Genomic DNA, 27,470 nt, shown 5'->3' with positions numbered 1-27,470 from the left:
TGGCTAGCACAGTCCTTCTACCTTTGCAGGTGGCTCTTGGTGCCCAGGCTGATACCTGGGACGTTAGGCTTGTCAGAATCACCTGGGAATTTGTCAAACATGCTGATTCTCGGCCTCAACTCGCACCTACTTCTCAGGACCTGCAGAGGATAGAGCCCTCAGATCTGTATTTGGAAGGAGTCATGTGATGCTGCCAGCAGGGTCCCTCAGCACCAGGGATGCTAGGGATCAGTTTGTTGAGGATGCTGAAGCCTTGAGAGGGCAGGAACTTGCCCAGGGGCCTCTTGTGTGTCCTGTGTTTGTGGTGTCCCTCTAGCCTGGGATTGCATTCATACTCCCTTCTTGGAGGGGACTTTTGTGGAAGTCCTGTGCTGAGGACGGGGCCAGGGGCTGCTGGGTCGCTGTCCCCTTCCTGGCTGGTTTTGGAGGCCAGACTCTCCCATCGCCCTCCAAGGGAGGAGGTGAGCGAATGGTGGGTCCAGGCTTCTGCGCCTGTCAGTGCCGCCCCATGGCCAGGAGGGTGAGTGGTCACAGCACCCATTCCAGAGGGGTATGGTTTGCGTGTCTCTGCTTGGCATCACTTGCTCAGGACATTACAAGCCCGTGGCCAGGCCACCGAGGCTGCTCCCAGGAAGGGATTTTGCAGTAGCCCTTTCTTGGCAAGGTGGCAGCCACTGGTTTCTTCCTGGCAGTTGTGGGTGGGTCACAAGGCCTGAGTAGCCTTTTCTGTTTTGCCTCGCCCTCCACTCCCCCCCACCCCGGCCTCCACCACCCGCTTAGCCCCAGAAAGTGGGAGGAGAACGAGGGGCCGGGGGTGAGTATTCCCCTAGAAGCCCTAGGTCCTGCCTGCCCCCCAGGGATCAGCTTGAGAACCCCCACCCCCTTCCCCACCACTGAGCCACTTTCGGCAGCAGGGGGTGGTGGAGGAGTTAAGGGCCCACCTGGATTGCTACTGGGTTCCAGAAGGAAAGTAGTAGGGGCACCTGGGTGGCTCAGTCGGTTGAGCGTCTCCCTTTGGCTCAGGTCACGATCCCGGGGTCCTGGGATAGAGCCCGGCATCGAGACTCCCTGCTCCGCGGGGAGCCTGCTTCTCCCTGTCTCTGCCTGTTGCATCCTCTGCTTGTGCGCTCTCTCTCTCTCTCGTGTGCTTTCTGTCTCTCTCTCTCTCTCAAACAAATAAAATCTTTAAAAAAATAAATAAAAGTTGGCATCCTCCATTCTTTAAAAAATTCTCTTCTTCTTTTGGCTGCTTTTAGAAAGTTGACTTAGCGTGATTCTTGGCCAGTCTGTAGCTGGCACTGATAGTAAAGTGATGCCCGGACTCGTGCAGGAACACGGGAACAATTTGGAGACTTCTAGAGTCTGTGTGTGAGCCTCACCTTTGGTCTTCCTGGGGGAGCAGTTTTGGGGGGTGTTTTGCAGCCGCACATGTCGTCTCACCACCCCCGTCTGCCCACAGGTCCCGCTTCTCGGAAGATGCACTATTATAGATACTCTAACGCCGAGGTCAGCTGCTGGTACAAGTACCTGCTCTTCAGCTACAACATTGTCTTCTGGGTGAGTCAACCTTGGTCCCCTGCCTTGTCCTTAATTCAGTGGATCGCGTTCTTCATGCACTGCTGATTGGCCAGGCCCACTGCGAGGCTCCGGGGGAGAAGGCGGGCAGGGCGAAGAGCCCCAGACCAGGCAGAACCAGTGACAAGTTAATGCTATACAACAGGCTGCTAAGTACTGTGATGGGGATAGCCGGGGTGATCAGAAACCAGGCTAATGGACCCCTACCCCAGCCTTGGAGGCTCAGGAACACTTGGAGCTCTGGCCCACATGGAGGTCTCTTTCCCCCTTCCCTGCCCTGGGGATGCTCCCAATGAGACCTTGGCAGCGGGGCGCTTTATGCCCCTTTGACTGTGGGCCAGGCTCTGTTTGGCGCTCTGGGAGGTAAGAGTGCGCAAGGGCAATAAAGCCCTGTTCCTTACGGTGCTTGTGTTTAACCAGTAATGACATTAACCTCCTGAGCAACAGAGCAGGGAGAGGGAGAAGCTCCTTGGCTAGGGAGGTCGAGGGAGGGCACTCCAAGGAGGTGACTTAAGGGCTGAGACCAGAGTACCCGTGAAGAGGCAGCCAGTAGGGGTCTGGGAAGAAAGCTGCCGGCTGGAAGAGCAGCATCTGCAAAGGTCCTGAGGCAGAAATGCACTTGGCATGTGCAGGGGACAAAGAGAAGGCCATGTCGCTGGAGCTCAGTGAGTACGGGGGAGGGGACACAAGTGAAGACAGAGACATGAAGGAACCAGGTCATGTAGGACCTTACAATGCTCAGTAAGTAGGTGGAATTATTTTCTACTTCTTTTAGTAGTTCTTGGTAGGTTACGAGTTTTGGAATGATTCTGCAAAGTGAAGGGTATAGGTGGTGGTACCATGTTCTGAGAATTTTGGGACAGAAGTATTAGAATGGTCTCTTGGCTACATGAACATGTCCATCTCCCATGTCTGTGACCATCCTAGAGATGAAAGTCTTGGCCACATCAGAGAAGGTGGCTGGTGGGGGCGGGGTGCGGCTAGATGAGATCATGGAGGGAGAATGTGTTGGCTGAGAAGAGGCGAGGTGTGAATATGGAGTCTTGGGTTGCTAGAGGTGAAGCAACCTCTTCCTTGAAGAGGAAAGTCTGCTCCAGAGTTGGCTGTGAGTAAGCGGGCTGAGGGGAGGCCGGGAGACTCTGTATTGTAGAAGCCTTCCAGGTAGAGAGGAACAGTTAGCTGTGCACAGGGAAGTAACATAGAATGAGGACAGAAAATTGGCATTGGCTTTGAAGAGGTAGAGGTTATTGGTGACCCTGGTCAGAGCCGCTGTGTGTCCTGGTTGGGGGGATGGAAACCGACCTGGGGCTGGCTGGGGGGCCAGCGGGATGTGAGGCAGTGGAGACTGTGACTCAGGATGGTTTTTTCAAGGACTCTTGCCTTAAAGAAGATCAGAAAACTCGGGCACTGGCTGGAGATGGTCAGGGCATCAGGGGAGGTAGCACAGCATGTGTGTGTCACCAGTGGGCTCGGTCCAGGGAGAAGCAGATGCTGAGTCTGTGCGGGTGGGTGAGGGGACGCGATTGTGCACCTGCAGCAAGCATCGCTGATCAGCTTCAGGGTTGGGGGGGGCTCATAGAGAAGGAGGGACAGAATGATTGGCCGTCATGCCACATTTTGCTTCTACTGAGGATGTTGGCATGCCTTGTTTGGACCGGAACTCTTGCTAACTGGGCAGATCACTAAGACTTCTCAGCTTTTACCCTTGATTTCATATAGCATCATCAACTCCTGATAATTTATCTCAAAGTTTTAGAGGGTTTCTGTTCTGGAGAAACGGTGGGCTTCAGTGGCTTGGCCATTCAGCCCACTACTTTTTCTTTGCCTGGACAACCTGTCACCAGCAACTTCATCATTTCCCTTGAAATAAGGCAATATAGGACAGTCAGTGTGGTTCCTATAGGATTTTCCTAATGAGAGGCCTGTGGCTGCCTCATTTGTGTGGTGTATGGCTTCCTGGACCTGCCCTGCTCCCTCCCTGGCCCCACCTGAAGGCCCTGCCCATGGGCCCAGTATATGGCAGAGGGTCCCCTGGCCTTTGCAGGCAGTCTGACACTTTGGACACTTGGACACCCGGGTGACATGTTCTCTCCCACCCCTAGGCTCTGCTTACTTGGTCTTGTGCCTGTCCTCTAAAGGTCATCCTGAATTTTGCAGCGAGAGCAAAACTTCTCTCTGCTGTGGCTGAGGGCCCGCTAATCTCCATTTCTTCACATTCCTTTCAGAACAGATTCTTTGCTCTTGGGAAGTTTCCCAACTTGTCCAGTAGTAACAACTCGGCAGCACCAGATTCGAATACTGGATCCCCTGGATCCAGAATCGTAGCACGTTTGCTTGAGCGAAGGGTGCTGCTGTGTTACTGCATTCTGCAGGATTGACAAGGGTGTGGTCAAGAGTCTGTTTCTCAGTTGGTGTGCCCGGGGACCGAGCAGGAAGGGGCAAAAGGGAACAGTCAGGGAAATGAGGCACAAGAGAGCCTGGGGGGAGAATGACCCAGATGCCTCCCTTCTGGGTCCCTGGCACTGATTGCTCTCTTCTTCTGCACTGGAGCGCAAGTGTGCGGTGAGGCCTGAGAAGCGGGGTGCAGGGCCCTCCGGGAGACGCAGGGTAGGTGCAGTGGGAGGCCCGCACCCAGGTGCCGGGCTGGACTTGCACGCGTGCTGAGTGATCCTGAGGAGGCTTTGTGTTTTCATGGTGAAATGCTGATGTCACAGGCCTGCCTCCTGCCTCCCAGGATCGCTGGAAACATATACAGTCATATGCCAAGCCTTACTTCATCTGAGAAGTTTTCTCTCTGAAATGGAAGAAATAACCAAAATGAAACGATCTAACAGCCCCCCCATGTTCCCATCACCTTGCTTCAACATTGATCAACTCCTAGCTGATCCTGTTTAATTTATATTCCCTCCCCACACCCCTTTCCGTCCGTTATTTTGAAGTGTAAAGCATAGATAATCGTTTTGCACAGAGAGTTTTTGTGTTTGTTTTGTTTTCACGAAGGAACAATGAACACAGGGATGGGATTGCAGCTTTGCGGGCAGACCTGGGCTCAGTAGGCAGGTTCAGATACACAGAAGGCAACCTGTTGTTTCTCTGACCCGTGCTGGGAGCCAGAACAAACAAGGCTGTATTGAGTACTTTTCCCCATTCAGAATTATTTGCACACTGACATACTTCATAGCCAATACCTGCACACTTTACCAGGGTTTTTAAAGCTCTCTCCCTCGGTTCAGGGCTGAGATTTTCCCAAAGGACTGTTAAATACTCTCTTGAGGGGACAAATGGGGACACAGTTATTGTCTGTATACGGGGTGAGCAGGGAGCTGGGCTTCATAGGGGTCATCGGGGTAACAGTGCTTCTAGGTGACAGAGTGTTGTGGGGGCACGAGCACTTTCTACTTAAAAAAGTGTATTTATCTATGTCTGTATGTACGTACGTATGTAGGCTTCATGCCCAGTGTGGGGCCTGAACTCATGACCCCGAGATCAAGAGCTGTGTGCTCCACTAACTGAGCCAGCCAGGTGCCCCTCTGCCTTTTTCTTTTTTTCTTAAATCATAGTCATTCTTTGGTTTATTAGTGAGCCCTGTTTCAAGTGCAGAATGTCATTTTGTCTTGAGAAAATGTAAATCAAGGGGCGCCTGGGTGGCTCAGTCAGTTGAGCATCTGCCCTTGGCTCAGCTCATGGGCCCAGGGTCTTGGGATCCAGCCCGGGGTCTGCTTTTCCCTCTCCATCTGCCCCTCCTCCCTGCTTGTGCTCTCTCTCTCTTCCTCTCTCTGTCTCTCTCTCTCTCAAATAAATAAATTAATTAATAAAAAAAAGAAAATGCAAATCAAAATGGCAAGAAGATACCATTTTGCTCCCATCGGGATGGCTATTATTAAACACACAAGCAAACACACAACGCCCACCAAAATAACAGATGTTGACGAGGATGTGGAGGAATTGGAATCCCCGGGCACTGTTGGTGAGAATGTAAGATGGTACAGTCACTCTGGAAAACAGTATGGAGGTTCCTCAGAATGTCAAAAAATAGAATTACCATATGATCCAGCAACTCCACTCTGGGCATAGACCCAGAAGAATGAAAAAGCAGGGTCTCAGAGAGATGTCTGCTCACCTGTGTTCACAGCAGCCTTATTCACAACAGCCAAGAGACAGAAACAGCTCAGATGTCTACCGACAGATGAATAGAGAGACAGAACATGCTCTGTGCATGCAGCGGGATCTTTCTCCGCCTCAAAAAGGAAGGAAATTGTGACACACATGCTACAGCACGGGTGAGCTCTGAGGATTTCACGGCAAGTGAAATAAGCCCGTCACAGAAGGACAGATCCTGTGTGGCCCCACTTAGAGGCGGTCCCAAGAGTAGTCCGGTTCCCAGAGATGGACAGGAGAGGGGGGTTGCGTGGGGCAGGGGGAGGGGAGAAGGGGAAGTCGGTGTTGAGGGGGGTACAGAGTTCCGGTTTTGGTGGCACTGTTGCTCAACACTGTGGCCATGCCGAGTGCCACTGAGCTGGCCTCGTACAGATGGTTCAGACAGCTCGTTCTGTACCGTCTCTGCTTTCCCATGATTCAGATTAAAAAGCCGTCTCCTCTGACTGGCAGAGGACGGGCCGCTGGGAGAGGTATACCCTAGAGGAAGGGCTGCAGGGGGGTCCTGTTTTTTGTTCTCACCCCATCTGGTGCCACCAAGAATTCGAGCCCTCCTGGTCTGGCTGAGTGAATCCCCTGGAGGGGACGATTCAGAGGATGTCTGCGACCGCATGATCGCTTCCCACTACCAGCATCGAGTTTGACCTGCGAAGGTTCACATGAAGCCCTTGCCTGGATCTATTTCAGAGGTGGATGAATGGTGAAGAACTGAGGCCCCTTGTGGTACAGACAATGAGCCCCCCGCCCCTGGCCTTCTCGGAGACGTGGGCAGGTCTGAGCCGAGCCACAGTTTCGCTGCTTAGGGAGTGCAGGAATTAGCTTCAGAGCCCGGTGGGCAGCCTGTAGGTGAGAGGGGAGCCACAGGCATTTGTACTCTGTGGCCAGCATGGCTTCAGGTCCCTTCCTTCAAAGCCACAAAGACCTCCCATGAGCAGGGCGACAAGTCAGGAAACTTTTAAGAGTGAAAGAGCGGTTATTAAGAATTCTGCCTGAATGACAGGTGTGTCCCAGGATGGTCCCAGACAGACGGGGACAGGTGGTCACCCTACCCAGGAGAGCCAGAGCAAGTCTGACAGGGAAGGCGTGAAAGGTCAGCTCCCTCCCCCTGCCCCTAGCACCTTTGTGGATAGAGGATTTAATTCTCTTTGGCCTATATGGTGTAACTCCTTTGATAGGGGGCTCCCCACATCACGTGGTGAGCTCAGGTCTCTGCATCGCTCTGATCTGGAATAGCCCTTATTTGAGCTGAACTCTGTCCATGTAACACCACATCCCAAGGCCTGACCGCCCGGTCTCAAACGCAGTTTCTCTGCTTCTGTCTCTGGGTAATGAGTGCAAAGAGAAAGTCTAGGGCTTTAATAATGTGTGTAGTATATTTTCACTTCCATTGCTGAGAAATAATAACTGTTTCTCTTCAAGTTTTATTTAACAAACTTTTGTAGTTGCATGGAAATTCTAGAAGACAAGGCACCCCAGCTTTACCCCGTCCCATCTACATGCTCCATCCAGTCTGCAGTCGAGGACACTTTCCCATTTTTGTGAGAGCAACCTTGTGGTCATGAGTTCTGTGTTTTCATGTCAGCATTTGCTAGCATAGAACATTCTAGGTTGCCACATAGTCTTCTTGATTGTATTTTTGGAAATTCCCATATTGGACATTTCGGTTGTTTCCAATTTTTTTTACTATCCTAGATAAGGATGCAGAGATTAGTTTGGTATAGTACAGATTCTTCCCTTTGGGCAAGGGAGGGAAATTATTTGCTGGGATAGATTCCCAGGAGTGGGATTAAATGGGTTAGAGAGTGTGTATGTTGTTTTGACCTGGCTGACACATTTATACAGTCAAAATTACTTCTTTAGAAGGGTTGCCCCAATTCATAGGAAATAGATCGCCTTATCTCCTGGGTGTGTGTATGTGTATTTTTCCATAGTTGCACTTTCCAAGGCCGAGGGCAAAGATTGCTTAATCAGGGATTCCACTAGAACACCCTGGTGCTACTCCCTGCGGGGCTTCAGGTCCTGCTCTCATTTGGGCATGTGGGAAACCAGGGTCATCAGCAGGGTTTTCTGACAGAGGCTGTTCACAGTGCACTGTGATCATTGCCCAGTGCACATGACTATTATACACTCCCGGGATTGGGGTCAAATCTAGCCAACTGGTGATGTGTGTAACTCTGCATCCTTCCCTAGTAGATAGCTGGCATGACCCAGTCTACTGATTTTGTCTTGTGTGCAGGAGTGCCCTCTGTTCCTATCTTGGCTCCCATCTTCCCACCTTCTTCTCTCTCTCGTTTTTTTTTCCCCCCAGAAACACTTTTTAAAAATACCACCTCTATTGAGGTGTAAACTTGATAGAGTAATACTTACCCACTTCCAGTGTGTGTAGTAGATGAGTTAACAGCTGTATACTCCCATGGAACCCCTGCACCCCAGTGAAGATATAAAACCTTTCTGTCACTCCCGAAACTGTCCTGTGCCCCTCTGTAGTTATTCCCTCCCACCCCATCCTCAGGAAAACCATCCATCTGCCTCCTGTCGCTCTAGGTTAGGATGGACTCTTGGATCTGACTTCTTTCAGTTTAGATGATGCTTTCTCTGTTGTTCTTTTGTTCTGAATTTCATTGATATCTTTAAAGACTTTAAAAAGTATTTTTAAATTTTATTTTTGAAAAATTATAGTAAGGCACACAGAACGATTTAGAATTGTAGCCATTTTTCCATGCACAGTTCAGGGGTGTTAGGTCCATTTACATTCTCCTTGCAGTTGTTACCACCATCTATCTTAAGTCTGTTTCATTGATTTCTGCTCCTATTATTATTATTATTTTAAATTTTTTTAGAGAGAGAGCCTGTGCAAGCAGAGGGGGAGGGGCAGAGGAAGAGAGGGAATCTTGGGCAGACTCCCCATTGAGCGCAGATCCCGACACAGGGCTTGATCTCACGACCCTGAGATCATGACTGGAGCCTCAGTCAGGAGTCAGAGGTTTAACCGACTGAGCCACCCAGGCGCCTCTGCTCATATTTTTATTTCCTCGCTTCTACTTTGGGATTACTTTGCCTTTTTTCTAGCTGTTTAAGGTAGATTAGATCATTGATTTTAGATCTTCTTTCCTAGTATGGGTATTTGATACTCTTTTCTGCATTTCACGCATTTTGATACATTTTCCTTTCATTTGGTTAAAATATCTTGTGTATGTGTACTCTGTATGTAATGTGTCCTTTCTTCCCCCTCCTGGCTCACTTCCACAGTTTCTCTTTATTACTGGATTTCAGCAGTTTTCTTATGACATGGGCTGGTGTGGTTTTCTTTGTTTATTCTGTTTGGGGTTCACTGGGCTTTTGGGTTTGTGGGTTTATAGTTTTCATCAGATTTAAGACTACTTTGACCATTATTTCTTCAAATATACACCTCTCTCCCTTTTTCTTCTCAGATTGCTTGTTGTCTCATGGGTCACTGAGGCTCTGTTCAATTCCCCCACCCCTACCCTTCAGTTCAAATAGTTTCTATTGCTTTGTCTTCAAGTCGACTGATCTTTTCTCCTATAGTGTCTAATTGCTGTTAAACCCACCTAGTGAATTCTACATTTCCACTGTTGTATTTTCTATTTGTAATAGTTCCATTTGACCTTCTGTTTTCTATTTCTTTCCTTATTATGTTTATGTTTCCTTTTAAATCCCCAAGGGTGTGTACAATAATCTGTTTTCATGTCTTAGCTAATTCCACCTTCTCTGTCATGTTTGTGTCTTTTTCTAGTTACTGAATATTTTTCCTTGTTATAGATCACATTTATTTCCCTTCTTGCCTATCTAGTAAATTTTTGTATTTTTTCTGTAAATTTTTTATTTTAAGTAGGCTCCACACCCAACATGGGGCTTGAACTCACAGCCCTGAGATCAAGAGTCCCACACTCTACCTACTGAACCAGCCAGGCACCCTATCTAGTAACTTTTGATCAGATGCTAGATATAGTTTCTCCATTTAAACATCCTCCTGTTTTGGTCAGCTCAGGCTGCCATACCAAAATACCATCAACTCATTGACTTAAACAACAAAAATGTAATATCTCACTTTTCTGGAGGCTGAAAGTCTGAGATCGGGGTGCTAGTGTGGTTGGGTTCTGGTGAGGCTCTCTCCCTGGCTTGCAGATGGCTGCCTTCTTGCCGGGTCCTACGTGGCAGAGAGAGATCTGGTCTCTCTTCCTCTTGACAAGGATACTAATCATGGAGGCCCCACCCTCATGATCACATTCAACCCTATATACCTCCCAGAGACCCACCTCCAGGCACCACCACATTGAGAGTTATAATATTGCATCGTGGGGATAGATCACTTGGGATTTTGTTCTTACGGTTTCAGGCTATTTATTATGACCTGTTCAGGCCCTATAAAGACGACCAGGTTGGAGACTTGAATTATAGGGATGCCCAGGGTTCGTGGGACCAAGCTGAAGGAAATCTTGTCTTTGGTCCTGAGGTCTACATGGTTTCAGTGTGAAAGTTCAGCGCAGCACTCATCAGACTGTGGCTCACAGGCCTGGCTGGCTTTTGGCCAGGTTTTGCACATACAGCTTTATTGGAACACAGCCCTGCCCATTCGTTAACGTGTTATCTGTGGCTGCTTTTCTGCTATAAAAGCAGAGTTGAGTGCTTGAAACAGACATCAGCACAAAGCTGAAAATGTTTATTGTCTGGCCCTCTATAGAAATGTCAGTGCTGGCTTCCTATTTTGGTTTTGCCCCACAGTTCCTCACTGAACTGCGCTGCAACCGTGGAGACTGGGGTGAAGGTGGGGCTGAGGCTTAGTTGGGGTTCCTTCTCTCCCTTGCCTGGAGGGCTGCTTCTAACCTCCCTCAGATGACTCTGCCCTTCTCCTTCCTTCCTCTTGAAGGCCTTGAAACAGTCATTCCTGGGCGGGGCTTGGTGGGGGTGGGCTGTCTGTTATCTGGAAACTCAGAGACATCTGTGGAAACTGCCCCCAGAGGCCTCTGGGTAGTCTTACCCCTCCTCACCGGGGCCCCTAGCATCTGTTTGCTGGCTGTGCTGGAAAGGGCACACACACTTCTTATTCTCAGAGCCACCCTTCCGGCAGGAGGAAAGCTGGTGTGTGATAGCTGTGTGACCCCATCTGAGGCACCACCCGGCCTGGGCTCCACTCCCCACTAATGAGGAAGCTGGGCTCCAGTGTCCCTTCCGGCTGCCAGACCTTCCAGACTCCCACGGAGAAGTGGCTTAGTTTTTACTCTTTGAATGTGGGACTATTTGAAAGTGGCCTTCCCTGAACTCTGTAGGGCTCAGAGTGGCTGCAGTCTTGAAGGGCAAGGTTTCCTGGCCCGGACAGAAGCCTTGAGACTCACTTTCAGCCCCGTGGGCTCTCAGGGTCAGGTTGGGTATAGAGTTGCTGTCTTAGGACAAAGGCTAGGGCTGGGTTACTGGGGGGTGCGGCGCAGAGAGTCAGCAAATGCTGATGGCATCTGGAAGACCCCTTGATGTCTCTGCTCTGCTCCCCACCTTGCAGGAGTGCAAAGCTCCCTTGGACCAGCTCCATGCCCTGGGGTAAGCATGTCACTTGTGATACACTTCCTCCAATCCCTGCAACCCTCCTATGACCCAGGAAAGGTCGTCCCTGTTTTGCAGAGGAAATCATAGGCACAGAGGAGTTCCTGGACTTGACACAAAGTCCAGTCACCGGGAAGGTGCAAAGTAGAGACCGGAACCAGGTCCAGCCGACTTGTGCTGTGTGTTCAGCACTACTCTGGCCTTGAGTCTGGCTTACTCTTGGGTCTCCTTCTGGTCCTTTCTCTGGGACTCCCATAGGCAGCCCTGTGAATGTCAGTCTCTGGCAACCAGGGGATTTGCAAGAACCAGAGGCCAGGGGGGCAGAGCTGAGAGGGTTGCATTGCTGTTGGTGGTTTGCCTTGAGCTCCCTGATGGAAGGCCTCTGAAGCCTGCAAGAATTGCCCAAGGCCTTTTACATACACCGAAATGCAGTCTTGCAAGAGGCCGTGGCCATTAAACTGTGGGTGATGACGGGCTGCTTTTAAGTTTCTTGGTATTGGAACCCTCTGCCCATCTGGCAGGGCCCGGACAGGTGTCTGCACTTCTGCTGTCGCTTGAACCTGTTGGGTGCAGTGCCACAGGCTTGCTCACGTGGTGAGTGGATTCCGTGGGGCTTCTAGCCCAGAGTGGCCCCAGAATAAGGGGCCTTTGTCTTGGGGGAAGGGGTCAGTAATCTTTACAGTGACAGCCAGGGAAGCCCTACTTCCTGGCCACAGAGTGGGACACAGAGTGATCCTCGCCACCTGAGGATATGGGTTGTGAGCTTCAGAGTTTCACAGCCCATAAGCCCCTTCTGCGGAACTCCCATGCCACGGGTGCCTATCCTAGCCCCCCTCGGTGGGGGGCTCAGACTGCTGCTTGTCTTCGTGGCCCCGGTGGGCGGTGGGATGAAGTGCTGTCAGGAGGGTCGGAGACACCCCAGTTAGGTTTGAACTCTGCCACTGGCTTGCTGTGTGCCTTTGGGCAGAAAACCAAGTCATTGTACCTCTGAGCTTTCCTGTTTGATAAAGGGGGTAATAGTACCACACACCCGTGATGGGGTTTGAGAGGGGCCCTTTGAGCATGAGAAGTGTTGAATGCTGGGCTTGGCACCCAGGAGAGTGGTACCACCTGCCATGGTGACCACAGTGGACGGCAGACCTGATGGCCCAAGGCCTTTGGGCTTAGCGGCAGTCCGGCCCTATTCTTTGGGAGGGGATTTAATCAGGTCATAAAAGAGAGACAAAGGAGGTTACTCTGAGGCTGGAAAGCACCCAGCTGAACTGTCACTCCCAGATGGTTGGCCGCCAGGGACAACAGCCCAGCCCCACAGACCATCTGCCCCAGAGAGATTCGGGGAAGGGGCCCCATGGGAAGCTGGGTGAAGCTGGCGTGTGTCCTGGCCTGGCTCATTCACAGGGCTGTTGGGTGAGCTCCCAGACAGGCCACTTCCCCTGTCTGGTCCTCCCTCAGTCTTCTCATCTCTAGAATTGGTCCCCAAAGTTCCTGCCTTGGGCCAGTGTTCACTGAACCCCATGATCTGACATGTGACCCCCCTCCCCCACCCTGCCGGTTCCTGTCTTTCTGGTGCTAGTTCATGTTAGTTCTTCCTTTAAAACAGAATGGAAAAAACCACTAGCCCTTTTCTTAGTGCCCAGTCGTTGGGAGAGAAGGGCATCTGGGCTGCGGTGGGAGGGAGCTGGCCGGGACTCAGCTGCGGGTCCTGGATGGGCAGATTTCTCTCAGGTGTCTCTCACCGTCCACCACGGTGCCAGGTGGGAGGGAGGCTGTGATGGGAATTGGTTTGGTAGTTGCTGCAGTGCTGTTGGGGACACAGGGGAGGCACAGGGGAGGACAGCCTCAAGGACAGCCTCCTGTTCTGATCCTGAAGCCTCTGTGCAGGGCTTGACCATGGATCTGAGCCAGGCTGGGCTTTTGCTTGGCCCCCGTTTGCTCTGAACGCATTTGGAGGGCGTGAGGTGTAGGTTTTCTGATCTAAACAACCAAGTGAGGCGGCCATGGTGCCATTTAATGAGAAGGACAAGAGTTGGCAGGGGCGGGTTGGGGCTGGGAGAGCAAGGCTCCATCTGGGACATGCGAAAACTGCAGTGTTGTCAGCTAGGTTCCGTGCACGAGTCACGTGGACATTAGGTGCGGAGATTCGGGTGTGTGGGTCCGCTGTGTAAAGGTCTTCCAAGCCCTGTGATTATGGCCTCATCTAGAGAACTCGGGGGACGGGGAGGGGTCCTGGACGGAGCAGTGAGGCTCACCTGCTCATAGAGGTGCCTGGAGGAGGGGGAACTGGCAGGAGAGGCTGAAGAGTGACCAGTGCTTTGTGTCCCCAAAGCTGAGCAGACCAGTGCAGGAGGGAATGACCAGCTGTGTTTGGTCAGGTCAGATAAACAGAAAGAAGACTTGACCTCCAGCTCTGGTGAGAGGCTAAGTCCCTGGGGACCTTGAGGAATGGCGGGGCGGGAAGCCTGCCGGGTTCAGTGGGCAGTGATGGGTCACCTTCGGGCTTGCCTGCCCTGCAGCGTAAGACGCTTGGGGAGGGAAAGGAAGTGCTCGTGCACCCCTTCAAGAAGAACCAAGGCCTTCAGCCACGAGTTAATTCAGCGGGAGGCTTGAGGAGTTGAGAAACCAGCATGGCATATACAGGACCTCGTGTCATTCCCTGGAGTTGAAAGTCCAACAGCATCAGGGGCTTTGCGTCCTCTGTGCCAACCCCAGTGCCAGAGAGGGGGCCTGGTGCTCAGGAGGGCCTCAGGCGGTATTTGCTGAATGACTTGGGATCTAGGCCCTTCTCCTCCACTGCTGGGTGTTTTGATCTTGGCCTTCTTGGGCTCGTGTTCTCCTTTGTGAAATGGACAGATCATGTGCGGGCAAGGCTTCTGTGGGAGCCAGTGGTCAGGGGTCTGCGAACCGTCTGAAATCCCGTCCCAAATATTGGGCACATAAGCATTCTCTGAAAGTGGTCTGTGATTCGAAAGAGGTTGTGATCTCCCGGGGTGAGGGTGGGTGGGGGGCCTTCTTTAAAGGTCCTTCCCTTCCCACTCCAGCCGCCTCCCCAGCCCCCCCCCCGCGGGGCCAGTAGTGAACAAAGGAGGCAGGGAGGTCTTAAAGTGTGAGAATATGCCTTGGAGAGGTGAGTCCTAGGCAAACCTGGCCCCAGTATTTAGCGGGAGGGGCTGGCAAAAGGCAGGCAGATGCCAGCATGGTGTAAAGAACTTATACAGAAAAATCGGCAGCGTCATCTGCAGAGACCAGGTGTTTTGTTTTATATGGAAGAAATCGTCTCTGGTTTAGAAACTTGTGTGGTGTTGGTGGGGGGGCTTCCCATTGTGGTATAGGTAAGTCAGCCTGGTCCCAGTGGGGTGGGGGGGTGCTCCTTTTCTGGGGTGAGTGTGTTGTTTCGCACAGGCCTATTTTAATTCTATAATGAATAACCCAGTAACTAGTAATGCGAAGCACATGTGTGGCCCTGGTGCCACGGGTTCTGTGTCCCCGTGGCGGTGCCTAGGGCACTGGAGAGAGGCTCTCTGGCCCTCAAAGCCCATGAGTGCACCTGGGGGGCTGTCACAGGGGGTCGTGTCATCCTTACACCGGATCCTGCACTGAAGAGATTTCAGGGGATTTGGGAATGTGGAAGAAACAGGGCAGGGCTGTCACGATGTCTCTGACTCCAGTGTCGGGGGCAGACCCTGCTCGGAGATCCTGCTTTCTGCTCTCTGGAGCATGGGGGGCCATTGGGGTAGAAGGAGTTTGGCCAGATGTTAGGAAGGTAGGTGTAAGTTATCCCAAACGCCTGGCCATCCCTTTGCTGTGGGGTAGAGTTTGTGTCATCTGCAGGGGCTAAGGGCCTGCCTTACCCCTGGTCTGCCTCCATGGACATGAGCCAGGAACGTCCCTTGACTAGTCGTGTGGACGCTCCTCGAAGGAGCGTATTCATGGTCCTGGTTTTTTAACTAACTCTCTCCCTCTCTCCCTCCTTGCCCACTTCTCCCCTTCCCTCCACCCCTCCCCTGCTTAGCTTGCTGGAGTTGTCTTCCTTGGAGTCGGACTGTGGGCATGGAGCGAAAAGGTAGGTGTCACTGTTAGCAGGCCTGGAAGCATCAGGAAACCCAGACCAGGTGTGTTCAGCTTTCATTGCTCCTTCCTCCAGACTCCCCTGATAAGCATTCTTGCCTGGGGTAATGGTTTGTAGGTTTGTTGCTGTCAGTTGTGGTCGTCGCAGAGGCAGCTCTGAGAAGTGGTTACTGAGCTGATCACAAGACCTCCTGGGGCCCTGGGACTGGCTCTGTTTCCCCGTGGTGGGGTCACTGCTAGGGGCCACGGCTGGGCTGGGCTGGTCTTTTGAGATCCGTGAATGCGGAGAGCCCTCTCTGCTGTTCCCAGGAGCCTCAGACAACCCGGGGGCTTGTCTGCGGTGGAGTCTGGGGTGGGCCTGGGGCCACCTTCTGCTCCTGTCCGTGCCTCTGGGAGCCAGCAGCTCCCTGAACACAGTCGTGTTTGTTCCCAAAGTTCCGTCCTTCTGAGAGCGGGAGCAGGGCTGTGTTAAATCCCCCTGGGTGCCCTGTGGGGCAGGGCAGGGGCTTCCACACCTGTGAGCCTCCTTGCCCAGCCTGTACAGGAGACCAGGGCAGGGGGCGGTGGGGATACCGGGCTCTTCCTGTGCAGCGGGACAAGGGGCAGTGGAAGCTCTGAGGGGACTAGACTTCGGAGCTGTGGTGCCCTCTTCTGCTCTGCTGGTGGGTGCACGCCAGGGAGATGTGAGAGCCTAGGAGGACCCTCTCTCCAGGGAGGGCGGAAGAGGGGAGAGAGAAGGAGCAAGGTGGAGTAAGGTGCACTGAGCCAGGCGGGAAACGGTGGGAACTAAAGCATCCTCTTGAGCCCCAGGCCCTATCCTCTTATCCCTTCAGTGGAACCTGCCTTGGGTTCTGGGAGATAGAGGCAGGAGCGCTTAGATCTATGGGCCTTCTTGCCATGGTCTTTGGAGCTGAATAAGGCCCGCCTTGGGGTTTGGGTATCGTCAGGGTACCCTGGAATCCCCTAAAGGGCAGGAGCTGGAGTGCAACGTCCCTTAGTCCTGCGGACAAACCCCACAAGCCTGCGCAAACTGTGACTCATATCGCCACCATGTGGCCATCTCCCGAACAGCAGCAATTCTGGCAGAGCCCTGAGCAGAGGCCTGGCTACCCTGGGGCCCTAGGGGTCCCTGGGGGCCTGGCTGGTGGCTCCTTTCTCCTTCCTCCTTTGAATCCTGTAGAACTTTTCTGTCAGTTTTGGTTCTCACTAGCCACATGTGACTGTATGTATTTAAGTTAGTTAAAATGAAACATGAGCTCAGATGCCCAACAGGGCATGGGGCCAGTGGCTACCATTTGGGACAGCGCAGATAGAGAACACCTCCCATCATCACAGAAGGTTTTATGGACAGCGCTGCTTCGTCTGCCCTTGGTGGGTGTTTCCAAAACAGTGTGCATACTGAAGCTGTTTTTAGCTCGTGGTAGTGGGATTCTCTACAAACTGCATGCAGAGTAAGCCGTCACATGGCCCGAGGCCAGGGCGAGGCTCTGGCCCTAAGGTGCCTGGACCAGAGACCACAGGGTTCCCCAGGGCCCCCCTGCACTCTAGGCCTGGCACAGGCACCCTGCAGTCTCCAAAAAAAAGCATGGGGTCGGCCTGGGAGGGACTCAGAGCCAAGGTGCAGCCCAGGATTGCTGCATGCAAGGGCCCTGGGAGCTGAGACCTGCAAGGATCTGTGGGCAGAGGGGGCCCTAAGAGGGCAAGTGGGCAGGGGCCACACTCTGTGCTCTGGCCTGGCTGTTAAGGACAGGACTGAGCCTCAGGAGACAGGTCCCTGTCCTTATTTTAGCTCTGGACATAACCTAGGTCCCCCTTTCCCCCCCAGGCACCCTTGACTCACTTGACTGATGCTTTCTCTGCCTCTTTCAGGGGGTGCTGTCTGACCTCACCAAAGTGACCCGGCTGCATGGAATCGACCCCGTGGTGCTGGTCCTGATGGTGGGCGTGGTGATGTTCACGCTGGGGTTCGCGGGCTGCGTGGGCGCCCTGCGGGAGAACATCTGTCTGCTCAAGTTTGTGAGTGGCTGCAGATGTGGGGGTGGGTGGAGGTGTGGACTCTGCTGGGCAGGCTCACCCCTTATCTGGCCGAAGAGGGTCGTAGCTCTTACAGGGCCCCCTGGGCCCCAGCCGTGTGGGGAGGAGGCTGCCCACCGACTGGGAAGATTTCAGGAAACAGTCAGCTAAGCTGGCTGCTCACCCCTGGAGAAGTGGGTTCGCTCTGGTGTTTAGGTTCTGGAGGGAAGAGATGGCTAAGTAGCCGGCTCCTGTCCCCCGCCTCCCTTGCCTCTTCCCTCTGAAGTTCTGAAGGAATTGTTTGTTCGCTACTCGCCTTTGCCCTTCTTGGCTAAGATCAAAAGATGTTGCCAGTAAAGTTAGGAAACCGTTTTCCTCCTCCAGGGGGTGTGTGTTGGGATGTGCAACACAGAATCCTTAATTTCCTGGCAGAACTGCCAGTTACTTAGGGTTTGGTTTTATATTTAGATAAAAATTCATGCTGAAATGCGTTCAGTTAAAATTAAATAGCACCTGGTGGGGAAAACACATAATCGTGTTTTGCAATATATTATTTGTTGAATTTATTAGATCAAGCCTTCTCTTCCCTGGGCTTAATTTAAAAAGCGAAACATGTGTTTTTTTTTCTTCTCATTTTTTTCCTTTTAAAAATATATTTAGTATTTTCCTTCTGTGCGAATGGAGGTTAGGTTTTGAAGGGCCTGGTGTGTATGGTGTGTCTGTGTGTGCGCACACACACGGGTGTTTCCCCTTGTCTTACCCTGAGACCCTCGCCTGCTGTGGCCTCCCAGCTTAGAGCGCAGGGTGACCAGTGGTGGTAATAGGCGGGGGAACTCAAACACTGCTGGCTGGAAGTCTGCTGGATGGGAGGGGTGCGGCTGCGGGGGGCCCTTGCAGAGGGCCACCGCTGTGGTGGCCAACGGTGCTGTGCTTCTGGAGAGGTCTTGCCACGTACAGAGGCACTCAGATGTCCTGCATGAGCTGCGTGACCTCAAGCATGCCATGTGCCAGAGTGAGCCTCTGTTTCCTCGTCCCTAAAGTGGGGGCAACAGTAGATTTCTAGCAACTTTGACAGTTGTGTGTGCGAGGAGAGTGGTCAGGTGTTGTGTCTGGGGCACAGGCTCTGCCCTAGAGGAGCTGGTGGCCTGGTGGGGTAGGTTAGCCCTTCCTTCCCGGGATAGGACTTCCTTGTTGGGGAGGGAGGCTGCCTCACAGGAAGTGGGGGACATAGTGGCTTGGAGCTTTCTGGTCCTTTCACTCCTCTCTTCCCAGTGGTGCTGCGATGGGGATGGGGGTGCACCTCTCCATTTACAGAGGGGGCGGGCTGCCAGCCAGTCACATGGGATTCCCAAGGACTCCTGCACTCGTGTCGCAGGGGTGGAGCTCACCCTCTTTGCAGCAGGCATTGATCCCTGGTCAGACGAGGCTTTGTGCCTGGCTGGAGGCTGGAGGTGTGATGACTCTCGCCTGTGTTCTTGCAACCACGCAGTTCTGTGGTACCATCGTGCTCATCTTCTTCCTGGAGCTGGCCGTGGCCGTGCTGGCCTTCCTCTTCCAGGACTGGGTGAGGGACCGGTTCCGGGAGTTCTTCGAGAGCAACATCAGATCCTACCGGGACGACATTGACCTGCAGAACCTCATTGACTCCCTTCAGAAAGCGGTAAGCACCGCATCCGTGCTGGCCTCCTGGCTAGAGCGTGGGCTTCCCTGGCCATGCACGCTGCCCAGGCCTCGGCTAATGGGGAACCTGGGGTGTCCCTCCTCCACATGGCAAGTGGCAGGGAGGCCGTTGGGGGGCCACTCTGGCCTCTGGTCAGTTTGACTCTACCCTTTTACTGTTGCCTGGCCATGTAGGTGTGTTTGCAGTGTGTCCTCCCCCATTTGCGTGGGGCAGGCGGTCTTGCTGCCCCTGCGGGCACGCTCCTATAGGGGCCCAGATTTCCTGGGTCCTGGCCACACAGGCGGCCGCAAGTCCCAGGCGCTCTGGGTACCCAGGGGCAGAGCGTCCCCTCCCTGGTGCATGACTCACCGTCTGAGGCTATTCCTGTCCCCTTCCTCCCTGGGACCTTTTCCCCTTCCTGTTCAAGAGGGCAGAGCTGCCTGGAGGAAGCTTCCCCAGATGGGGAGGAATGTGACCTCCTTGGAATATGTCCCCAGGGGGCTGTCTAAGCCATCCCAGGCCTTGGCCTTGACTCCATCTGGCCTCCGCCTTCCCTGTGTGCAGCTGCACCTGGAGGCTTGGACCACTGCCGTCCCTGCCCTGGGGGGGGGGGCCCGTTCCCCGCCACCGGCTGGGGCAAGGCCGTCGTGTGGTCTGTCTGTGCGCTGCCGGAAAACCTCGCTTCCCTAGGGACTTCTTGTGGAACACTTGGGTTCTGAGGAGAAAACAAGCAAGCAAGCATTAAAAATAACTCTGGTCCACTCTCATGTTCACTAAAACTTGTTTACCCTTACTTCGTGTATCCCGGGACCCAGCAAAACCCACTTTATGTGACCAGAGACACTTCCTGTGTCATAATAGTGACCGGCATCTGTCTTCGAAAATCCCACCTCAGCCATTTCCTCCTGCCCTCACTGAGTCTTCCCGCCGTTCCCCGCTGTCCCAGAGCCGTGGCATGCCCGGGTGTTCCTGCCCCCCGCTAGCCTCGAGGACAGGGCACTCTTCTCCAGTGCCATCCTTTCCTCTTGCAAACACACTCTCCAGAGGCATTCGGTAAATTGGAGATTGCTCACGCTGAAATATTTGGGAGTCGTGAGAGCAGCTGGAACCACAGCAGGGTAAAGGGGCGGGGGGCGTGGGGTTTTAATCTTAGAAATAAGACAGCCAGGAACCCTGGTCGTGTATTTGTTGTGATCATGGCCAATGCCATGTCAGCAGCCAGGACAAGTGTAACAACGGAGACAACAGAGTCTGCTCCTGGTCTGGGGGGCCCTTGACATCCCTGTGCCATTTTCAGTGTTTGGTTTTACAAGTTTGTAGACGAGCAGCGATTGTGTTTGCAACTACACCAGACAGTGGGGGGTGCAGAGACCCCAGGTTAGGGGGACTGAGCTGTGATTGTGTTAACTGTTCACCCTGCTCATGATTCTGGCCTTGGGAGTAGACGTCTAGCAGCTGTTTTTTGTAAAGAGGCACCTAAGGGAAGTAAGGCCAGCTTGGAAATTTCTTTGGGAGGAAGCCCCACTCACTGCCCACAAGGAGGGGTTCTCTTGGAGGATATGAGAGAACTGCATCAGAGATACTGAGGGTCTCCACGGAGAGTGAGGAATACACTTTGGGCTGAGGCGAGGGGAAGAAGGAGAAGCTCCAGGGGGAGGAGGGTCTGGACCTGAATGGTGTGTCACCGGGGAGGCCAGGGGACACTGCAGAGGGAGTCCTGCATGCTGCACCCTGGTGGGGGGGATGTCCTAGATGAGGTTTCCTGGTTTCCTTCTTAAAGGCTGCCTAGGTTATCATGCTTAGCATCTGTGTATGTGGGAGGTCAATGGGGGGGCCCGGATTTCTCTGTGTGTGAATGGAGCAGCACTTCCCCTCATGTCCCCAATCCCCTGTGTGTGGGGGGGGTGGTCTTAGCCCTGGCTCAGAGCCAGAGCCCCTGACAGTTCTCGACTTTTGTGACCCCAGAACCAGTGCTGCGGGGCATATGGTCCAGAAGACTGGGACCTCAACATCTACTTCAACTGCAGTGGTGCCAGCTACAGCCGCGAGAAGTGTGGGGTGCCCTTCTCCTGCTGCGTGCCAGACCCTGCGGTGAGTTGGCCTGCCCGGGGGGCGTGTAGCAGTTCTGGGCTCTGGGCTGCTTCTGTGCTCCCTGTGCACACCACGCCAGGGTCTATAGCTCCCAAGTCCTCTGTGTGTAAATCTCAGGCACATTTTTGCATGACCTGCCCTTGCTCTGGTGTTCTGGGTGAGGCAGGAGAAAACCAGTCACGTCCTTCCCTTGAGTGGCTCTCACTTAGGGTTCCTGGATGAAATGCTAGAAATGTGGTGAGCCCTGGGCCGCCTTCTTCACCATCCTCTGGAGAGAATGCCCGGGGCACAGAACGAGGGGGGTGGGGGGTTTACTCACCATCTGGGGGTGGTGGAGGCATCTCGCTTTTCTTCTTCACCTGTTCTCATTCCCAGCCCATAGCCCGGGTCCATGGATTCCAGAACCAGGGCCCTTGGGGTGATGTGTGAAGGAGCACTGAACATTTGCTAGAACTGAGCCTTTTACAGCTCTTGGTGTGCTCACAGGTGTCCAGTATGCGGCCCCAGAGCTCGGAGCAGGCAGGGCAGAGCCACTGTCACACGACCCAGTTCCCAGACCAGGAAGCTCTGGTTTGCTGTGGCCGCACAGACAGAGCCTGATATCCCCACTGTGATCATGAAATACTGAGCGAGTGGAACTTTCATCTCCCCGCTTAGGCACTGCCAAACTGTGACCCATGGGACAGATCCAGCCTCCTCTCTGTTTTTGTATGATCTGCGAGCCAAGAGTAGTTTCAGCCATTTGTAAATGGCTGACAATAAGTGAAAGGAAGAATAATATTTTGTGATGGGTGAAAATCATATGAAATTTAAATTTCAGTGTCCGTAAATGAAGTTTTACTGAAATGCAGCCATGCACATTCATTTATGTATTTGTTCGTGTCTTTCGTGCTCCAAGAGCAGAGTTGAATAGTTGCTACATAGACGGGTCTCCTTCACACACACAGTTGGTCAACCTTTGTCCTAGTGTGAAAGGTTAGTTGGCATTGGGATTAAAGGATGTAAGCTATAATGAAACTTGTACAGGTGTTTGCTGATGTTTGGTTGGGACTTTTCTAGAACCTTCTACCACCGGCTTCCCAAGAGAACAAAAATGACCATTTTTTTTCTGCTTTTCTTATAGCAAAAAGTTGTGAACACACAGTGTGGATATGACGTCAGGACCCAGGTGAGTGCCTGAGGCATGCAACTTTGAGTTTGTCAGGTTTATTCCCTGTGGCCCAACTTCCTGATTTAGCACAAGTGCAAATTGGAGTGGGTGAGACTCGGGGAGGGGCCGTCTAAGCTGGGAGCGAGCTGGGTAGGAACCGCTGGCAGTAGGACTCCGGGGACCAGTGATGGGGGTGATTCCCAGCCTGGGAACTGCGGTCACAAAGTCTAGCAGTTGCTTCATTAGTGGAAAGAGGTCAGATGAAAGTTTAGGGAACAAAGGCTTTATTTTTAATGGCTTCTTGGAGTTCCGTGGGTGTCTGTTCTGTAGGAGTTCAGGGTGAAGCTGCAGGTGCGCAGGGGTTGGTTTAGCCGCCATGTGGAGGCAGGGTGACAGTGAGGAGGGAGACGGGTCTTGGGGCGGGAGGAAGGCTCAGTTCTCCTGGGGTTTCTTCAGGCCATAGGGGGTGTGAGGGTGGAGAGAAGTGAGTGTCCCCCTCCCCCAGGCACTGCTCAGTGGCCTTTGGTGGTATGAGTGACTGCTGTTCTGAAGGAGGGAACTTGGGGAATCTACGGGCACCTTTCCTGTTGGCCATGGACGCCAGGGATGTGTGCCTCCGGTTTGGGAGGCCCAAAGCCCTTCTGCAGGGACCTCCGCCTGTTACACAGGGACGGGCCTGTACCAGCATCGTCCTTTCGTTGCTACTTGTGTTAGATTCTAGGGCTGTCGTAACCAAGTACCACAGACTGTGGCTGAAACATGGAAACTTCTCTCCTCAGAACTCGAGGTTAGAAGTCCGACATCAGGGTGCTGGCAGGGCTGGTGTGAGGCCTCCCCTGGGCTTGTAGGTGGCTGCCTTCTCCTGTGTGTGTCCCCACATGGTCCTCCCTCTGTCTTTTGGTGTCCTGATCACTTTTTATAAGGATGCCAGTCATATTCGATTGGGGCCTATCTGATGACCTCATTTTATAATTTGTTTACCTTTTTCTCCATATGGTATTTCTCTTTCTCTGACTGACTTACTTTGCTTAGCATGATACTCTGTAGCTGCATCCATGTTGTTGCAGATGTCAAGATCTTACTCTTTTTTATGGCTCAGTACTAATCTGTTGTAGATATGGAACACATCGTTTTTTCCCTCACATCTAGAGTTTGGGTTCGGTTTAGGGCCAGCATAATGGGGGTTAGGGCCGGGGACAGTGTGAGGGTATGTGCCTATTATCCTGCAGTTCAGAGACCTGTCTGGGGGAAATAACTTTAGAATTAGGGTTAGCGTTAGGAGTGGGGGTTAGGGGCTAGGGTATATGGCTGGTGTCCTGCCGTTCAGAGGCTTCTCCGGATGATTCAGGTTAGGGTTATAGTCCCACTTCAAACACCTTGTCTCGAAGTGCAGTCACATTCTGAGTTTTAGGGGGACACAGTGCAGCCCCTCGCCCCACTAAAATAGATTACTGTTCCACCAGTATTGCCATGAACGAGGCGGTGGGTGGGGGTGAGGATGCGCTGCGCGTGCCGGAGGTTCTCCTGTGTGCGTCCTGAGCCTCCACTAGGGGTCAGGGTTGGACGGTGCCCGTTGGCTTATGACTGTGACTCTGGCTCCTGGAGCCAAGCTTCCCTGGCGGGGGTGACACACTCTGGGAAGCCACTGTCCCCTCCTTCCGCAGCCAACTTCTCTGACTCAGAAGATGCTGAAGGCCCTTCTAGTTTCTCTCTTTAAAGCCCCATCTTCCTCCTTGGAGCCTTGAGGGCCCTCTGTGTCCTTCAGATGTGGGCTCTGGAGTGTGCCAAATTAGTCCCTCTTTCAGTCTGGGGAGGCCTCACCAGAAGTGGGTAAAGACCACCGCCAGGGGCCTTCCTCTGGGCGGAGTAGAAGATGCAGACTGCCCAGGGAGAAGGCAGAGACTGAGGCAGGTGGAGGCAGTTCCCCTGGAGGGTTCTGTCCGTCCCGGGCACCCGCCTTCCAGCCCCCCGGCCCCGGCTGAGCTTCGCCCTGCCCGCCGTGGGAGCCCCCTGGGGAGCCGGGGTGGGGACGCCCCGCATGTCTTGGGCTCAGGTCACTGTGCTGTTTCCCTTCAGCTGAAGAGCAAGTGGGACGAGTCCATCTTCACAAAAGGCTGCATCCAGGCGCTGGAGGGCTGGCTTCCGCGCAATATTTACATCGTGGCTGGCGTCTTCATCGCCATCTCCCTGCTACAGGTTTGCTCCCCCTGCCCTTTGTGGCTTCCTTTGTCCTTGTGGGTCGCACCTGTTCATCTGAACCAGATTTCACACGTGGGGAGACTGGGGGCCGAGCTGGCAGCTGCCCGGAGAACGGGGAGGGGGAGGGGAGGCAGGAACTCTGCCAGTCAGAGAGACCGGTTCTCCGGGGTGCCCAGGGCTTGGGAGGAGAAACTGGCAGCCCCCAAGCAGCCTCTGGGATGGCCGCCACCGCTGTGCGGAAGGTGCATCGTTCAGCTCTGATGCTGCCGTCAAGAGGGTGCCTGATGTGGCCTGGGGGCTGCGGACCGTCCACGCTCTCCTTCCTCCTTCAACCCACCAGTGTGTGTGTTGAGTGATCACAAGGGAAGCTTAGACACAGAAGCATCTAGAAAAGGAAAGAACAAATTTACTTGCGAAATGGGCAAAGCTTCGGACTTCGGAAGGACTGGCTTATCAGATATAAACTACAACAGGAATTTAAAGGGGAAATAAGCAAAATTCCAAGATTTCCGAGTTCACATTGGTCTGTTCCTGGTAAAAAAACAGTGACGATGCTGGTCACCAAGGTGGGATGGCAGCGCAGCTAAAACCAGGGAGAACCTTGTTTTTTTCATGGAATCCAAGTTTACAGGAAACATCAGGATTTATTATTTTACATCAAAACCAGTCAGGTGACTGTTATTTTGGGGTTAACTGTGGGTACAAAGTGTGTCCCAGCGCATGATATGTGATGTGCATGGCCCTGTTGGAGGCAGGCCTTCTCTGCTGCTGGCCGTTTGCCCCAGACTTCTAGGCCCCAGGGATAGAGCAAAACAGACCCCAGGACTCCCTGTTTACGGGCGGGTACGTCCTCTGTGCTGCATCCTCAGTGTCTGCAGAGCAGGCCCTGTGCACCTTGCCCTCTGTGCCCGCCCTCTCACGTCGGGCCCCAGCACTGACAGCCTCCCCTGGCTTTGGTTTCAGATTTTTGGTATCTTCCTGGCGAAGACCTTGATCTCGGACATTGAGGCGGTGAAGGCAGGCCATCACTTCTGAGGAGCAGAGGTGAGCAAGCAGAGCTGAGCCACGCCAGAGCCCTTCGCTGCTGTCAACCCGACATCCAGAGGGAGAGAAGTGGACACACCCAGCCAGAGCCAGCACCCCGTCTTCGGCATCAGCGTGACGCGACCTCCATGTTTCTGTTTGCTGGTGCTGAAGACAAGGAGCTCCTCTGACCTGCACGGACTTGTGACAGAGACCCGCCCGCTCGGAATTTACCCAGAGACGGAGACCATGTCTTTAAGTGGGGTAGGGACTCTGAGGGACAGAAGGTTCCCATGGCTGTGAAAAGGGCCTGACTCAGTTTTCCTGGAGACTAAGCGTGTCTGCAGGGCACCCTGGCCTCCCCACTCGTGTTGTCAGTGCCGGCCTGGAGGGCAGCCATATCTGCTATGAGTGGGACCTGAGTGGGGGCACAGCAGACGTGGACGAGGCTTCTCCCAGCCACAGAAGGGTGCCGCCTGGAACTGGGGAGGGAAAGGGGCACGAGGGGACCGTACCAGCAGAGCATGTGTGTCTGCACAAGCTGGGGGGTATTTGCAGGTTCCTCTGCCATGTCCAAGGAAGCCTGAGCCATGTGTGGACAGGCGCCACGGAGTGCCTCCTTGACCACCCCTCCCAGGGCAAGACCTGCCTCCAGTTTCCACAGTATCAGGTCCTGATGACACAGGGGGAGCGGGCCACGGGCGGATGCTCCTCTGAGAGTCGGCTCTCCCTTTCTGAAAGTGTGTAAATAGTTTATTTATAGGGATAAGAATGTTCTCACACCATTTCTTCATTTCCTCTGGCATTCCCTCCAAGCAGCCTTACACGATGTCTGGGACTGAAGCCATTCCTCTCAGTTCCCTCGTGTGTCTCAAGAACCAACCCCTTCAACTTCTCCTTTTCATCCCTCACAGCCCAGGTGCACACACGTGCTTTCCCTTCCTCTGCACCCCAGCTCACATGCACCCACTCCCTTCCCCAGCTAGGCCTCGCCGTCTTCTGGTCTTGGTGCTACTGAATCCGTCACCTGGAACTTGAATCCTGACCTCACCTCCCACTCCCCCTACCCCCCCACTGCAAGGCCAGGGAGCCCCAGCCAGAGACGTCCAGCCTGGAACCAGTGACCAGGGCTTCTATCGAGGCTACATGCTAAGGGCCGCTGGCCGGCCTGGTGTTTGCCTCTCCCTGGAGAGCGTAACTGTGGCCGGGCCCCTGTGTCGAGCCCGAGACCCCAGCCTGCAGCTGGGTAGAAGGTCAGGATGGTTCTTCTTTGGCTAACTTTGGTGGTGACTCCCCCCTCCACTGTCCCCAGTCAGGGATCTGTGGTGATCATGTCCACCCTCCCTGGCAGGGCTGTCCTGGGGCTTGCTCTTGGAAATGAAGTCTGTCTTATGTACCGCAGGTCCCCCCGCGGGGGGTGGCTGGCGTGTCTGTGTGTCTTTGGCTGGGCTCCTCTCTAACGCTTCTCCGGACCCCGTACCAGTTCTGTCCTCCTCGTTCAGGGACTTGAGTGCTACCTTCACTTACTTGCCGAAGTGTACATGCTAGTGTGGTGTATACTGGTGGGTGTTTGTGGATGATGTTATGATTTTTGTTTCTGGGTTTTTTTTGTTGTTGTTGTTTTTTGTTTTATTTCTTTATAATTTTCTCTGTAGACTAGAGGAAGAAGAATGCTTGTGTTTGCAGGAAGTGTGATGCTTTTCTTTGACTGCCAAACTCTTTTATGGAATATATCTTTATATTAATGCTGGTGTCTTGGTCGTTTTTATTTTGAGTGACATCAAGATGGCATGAAACATCGTGGTGGTAAACTCGGCTGCCAAGGGAACTGAAGGCACTGGGAGTGACTAGACAGGACAGGACAGTGGAGGGTAAAGGAATCCACGGGCGGTACAGTTTGAAACAACTTCCATCAAGTGATTTGTTTTAGATTCCGTGCGCCACTTTCCATTATCCTTTGTGTGGAGGTTACACCCGGAACAA

The 27,470-nt window shown here is 53.3% G+C and overlaps 1 protein-coding gene across 1 annotated transcript in view; it reads left to right on the top strand.

The window, feature by feature from the left end:
• TSPAN14 (tetraspanin 14) overlaps positions 1-27,233 on the top strand; it is a 53,537-nt gene extending 26,304 nt beyond the window's left edge. The window contains exons 2-9 of the mRNA XM_080823507.1: positions 1,460-1,557; positions 15,296-15,346; positions 17,221-17,367; positions 18,854-19,024; positions 20,990-21,115; positions 22,239-22,283; positions 24,342-24,461; positions 25,428-27,233. Of these exons, the coding sequence (XP_080679633.1) occupies positions 1,477-1,557; positions 15,296-15,346; positions 17,221-17,367; positions 18,854-19,024; positions 20,990-21,115; positions 22,239-22,283; positions 24,342-24,461; positions 25,428-25,499 (813 nt within the window). The 5' untranslated portion in view covers positions 1,460-1,476 and the 3' untranslated portion in view covers positions 25,500-27,233. The remainder of the gene's footprint in view (positions 1-1,459; positions 1,558-15,295; positions 15,347-17,220; positions 17,368-18,853; positions 19,025-20,989; positions 21,116-22,238; positions 22,284-24,341; positions 24,462-25,427) is intronic.
• The last annotated feature ends 237 nt before the right edge of the window (positions 27,234-27,470 follow it).

Source organism: Martes martes (genome assembly GCF_963455335.1).
Source record: "Martes martes genome assembly, chromosome: 14".
Taxonomy (NCBI): domain Eukaryota; kingdom Metazoa; phylum Chordata; class Mammalia; order Carnivora; family Mustelidae; genus Martes; species Martes martes.
Note: the sequence above shows the minus strand (reverse complement) of the source record. Positions and strands in the feature narration are given on the sequence as shown.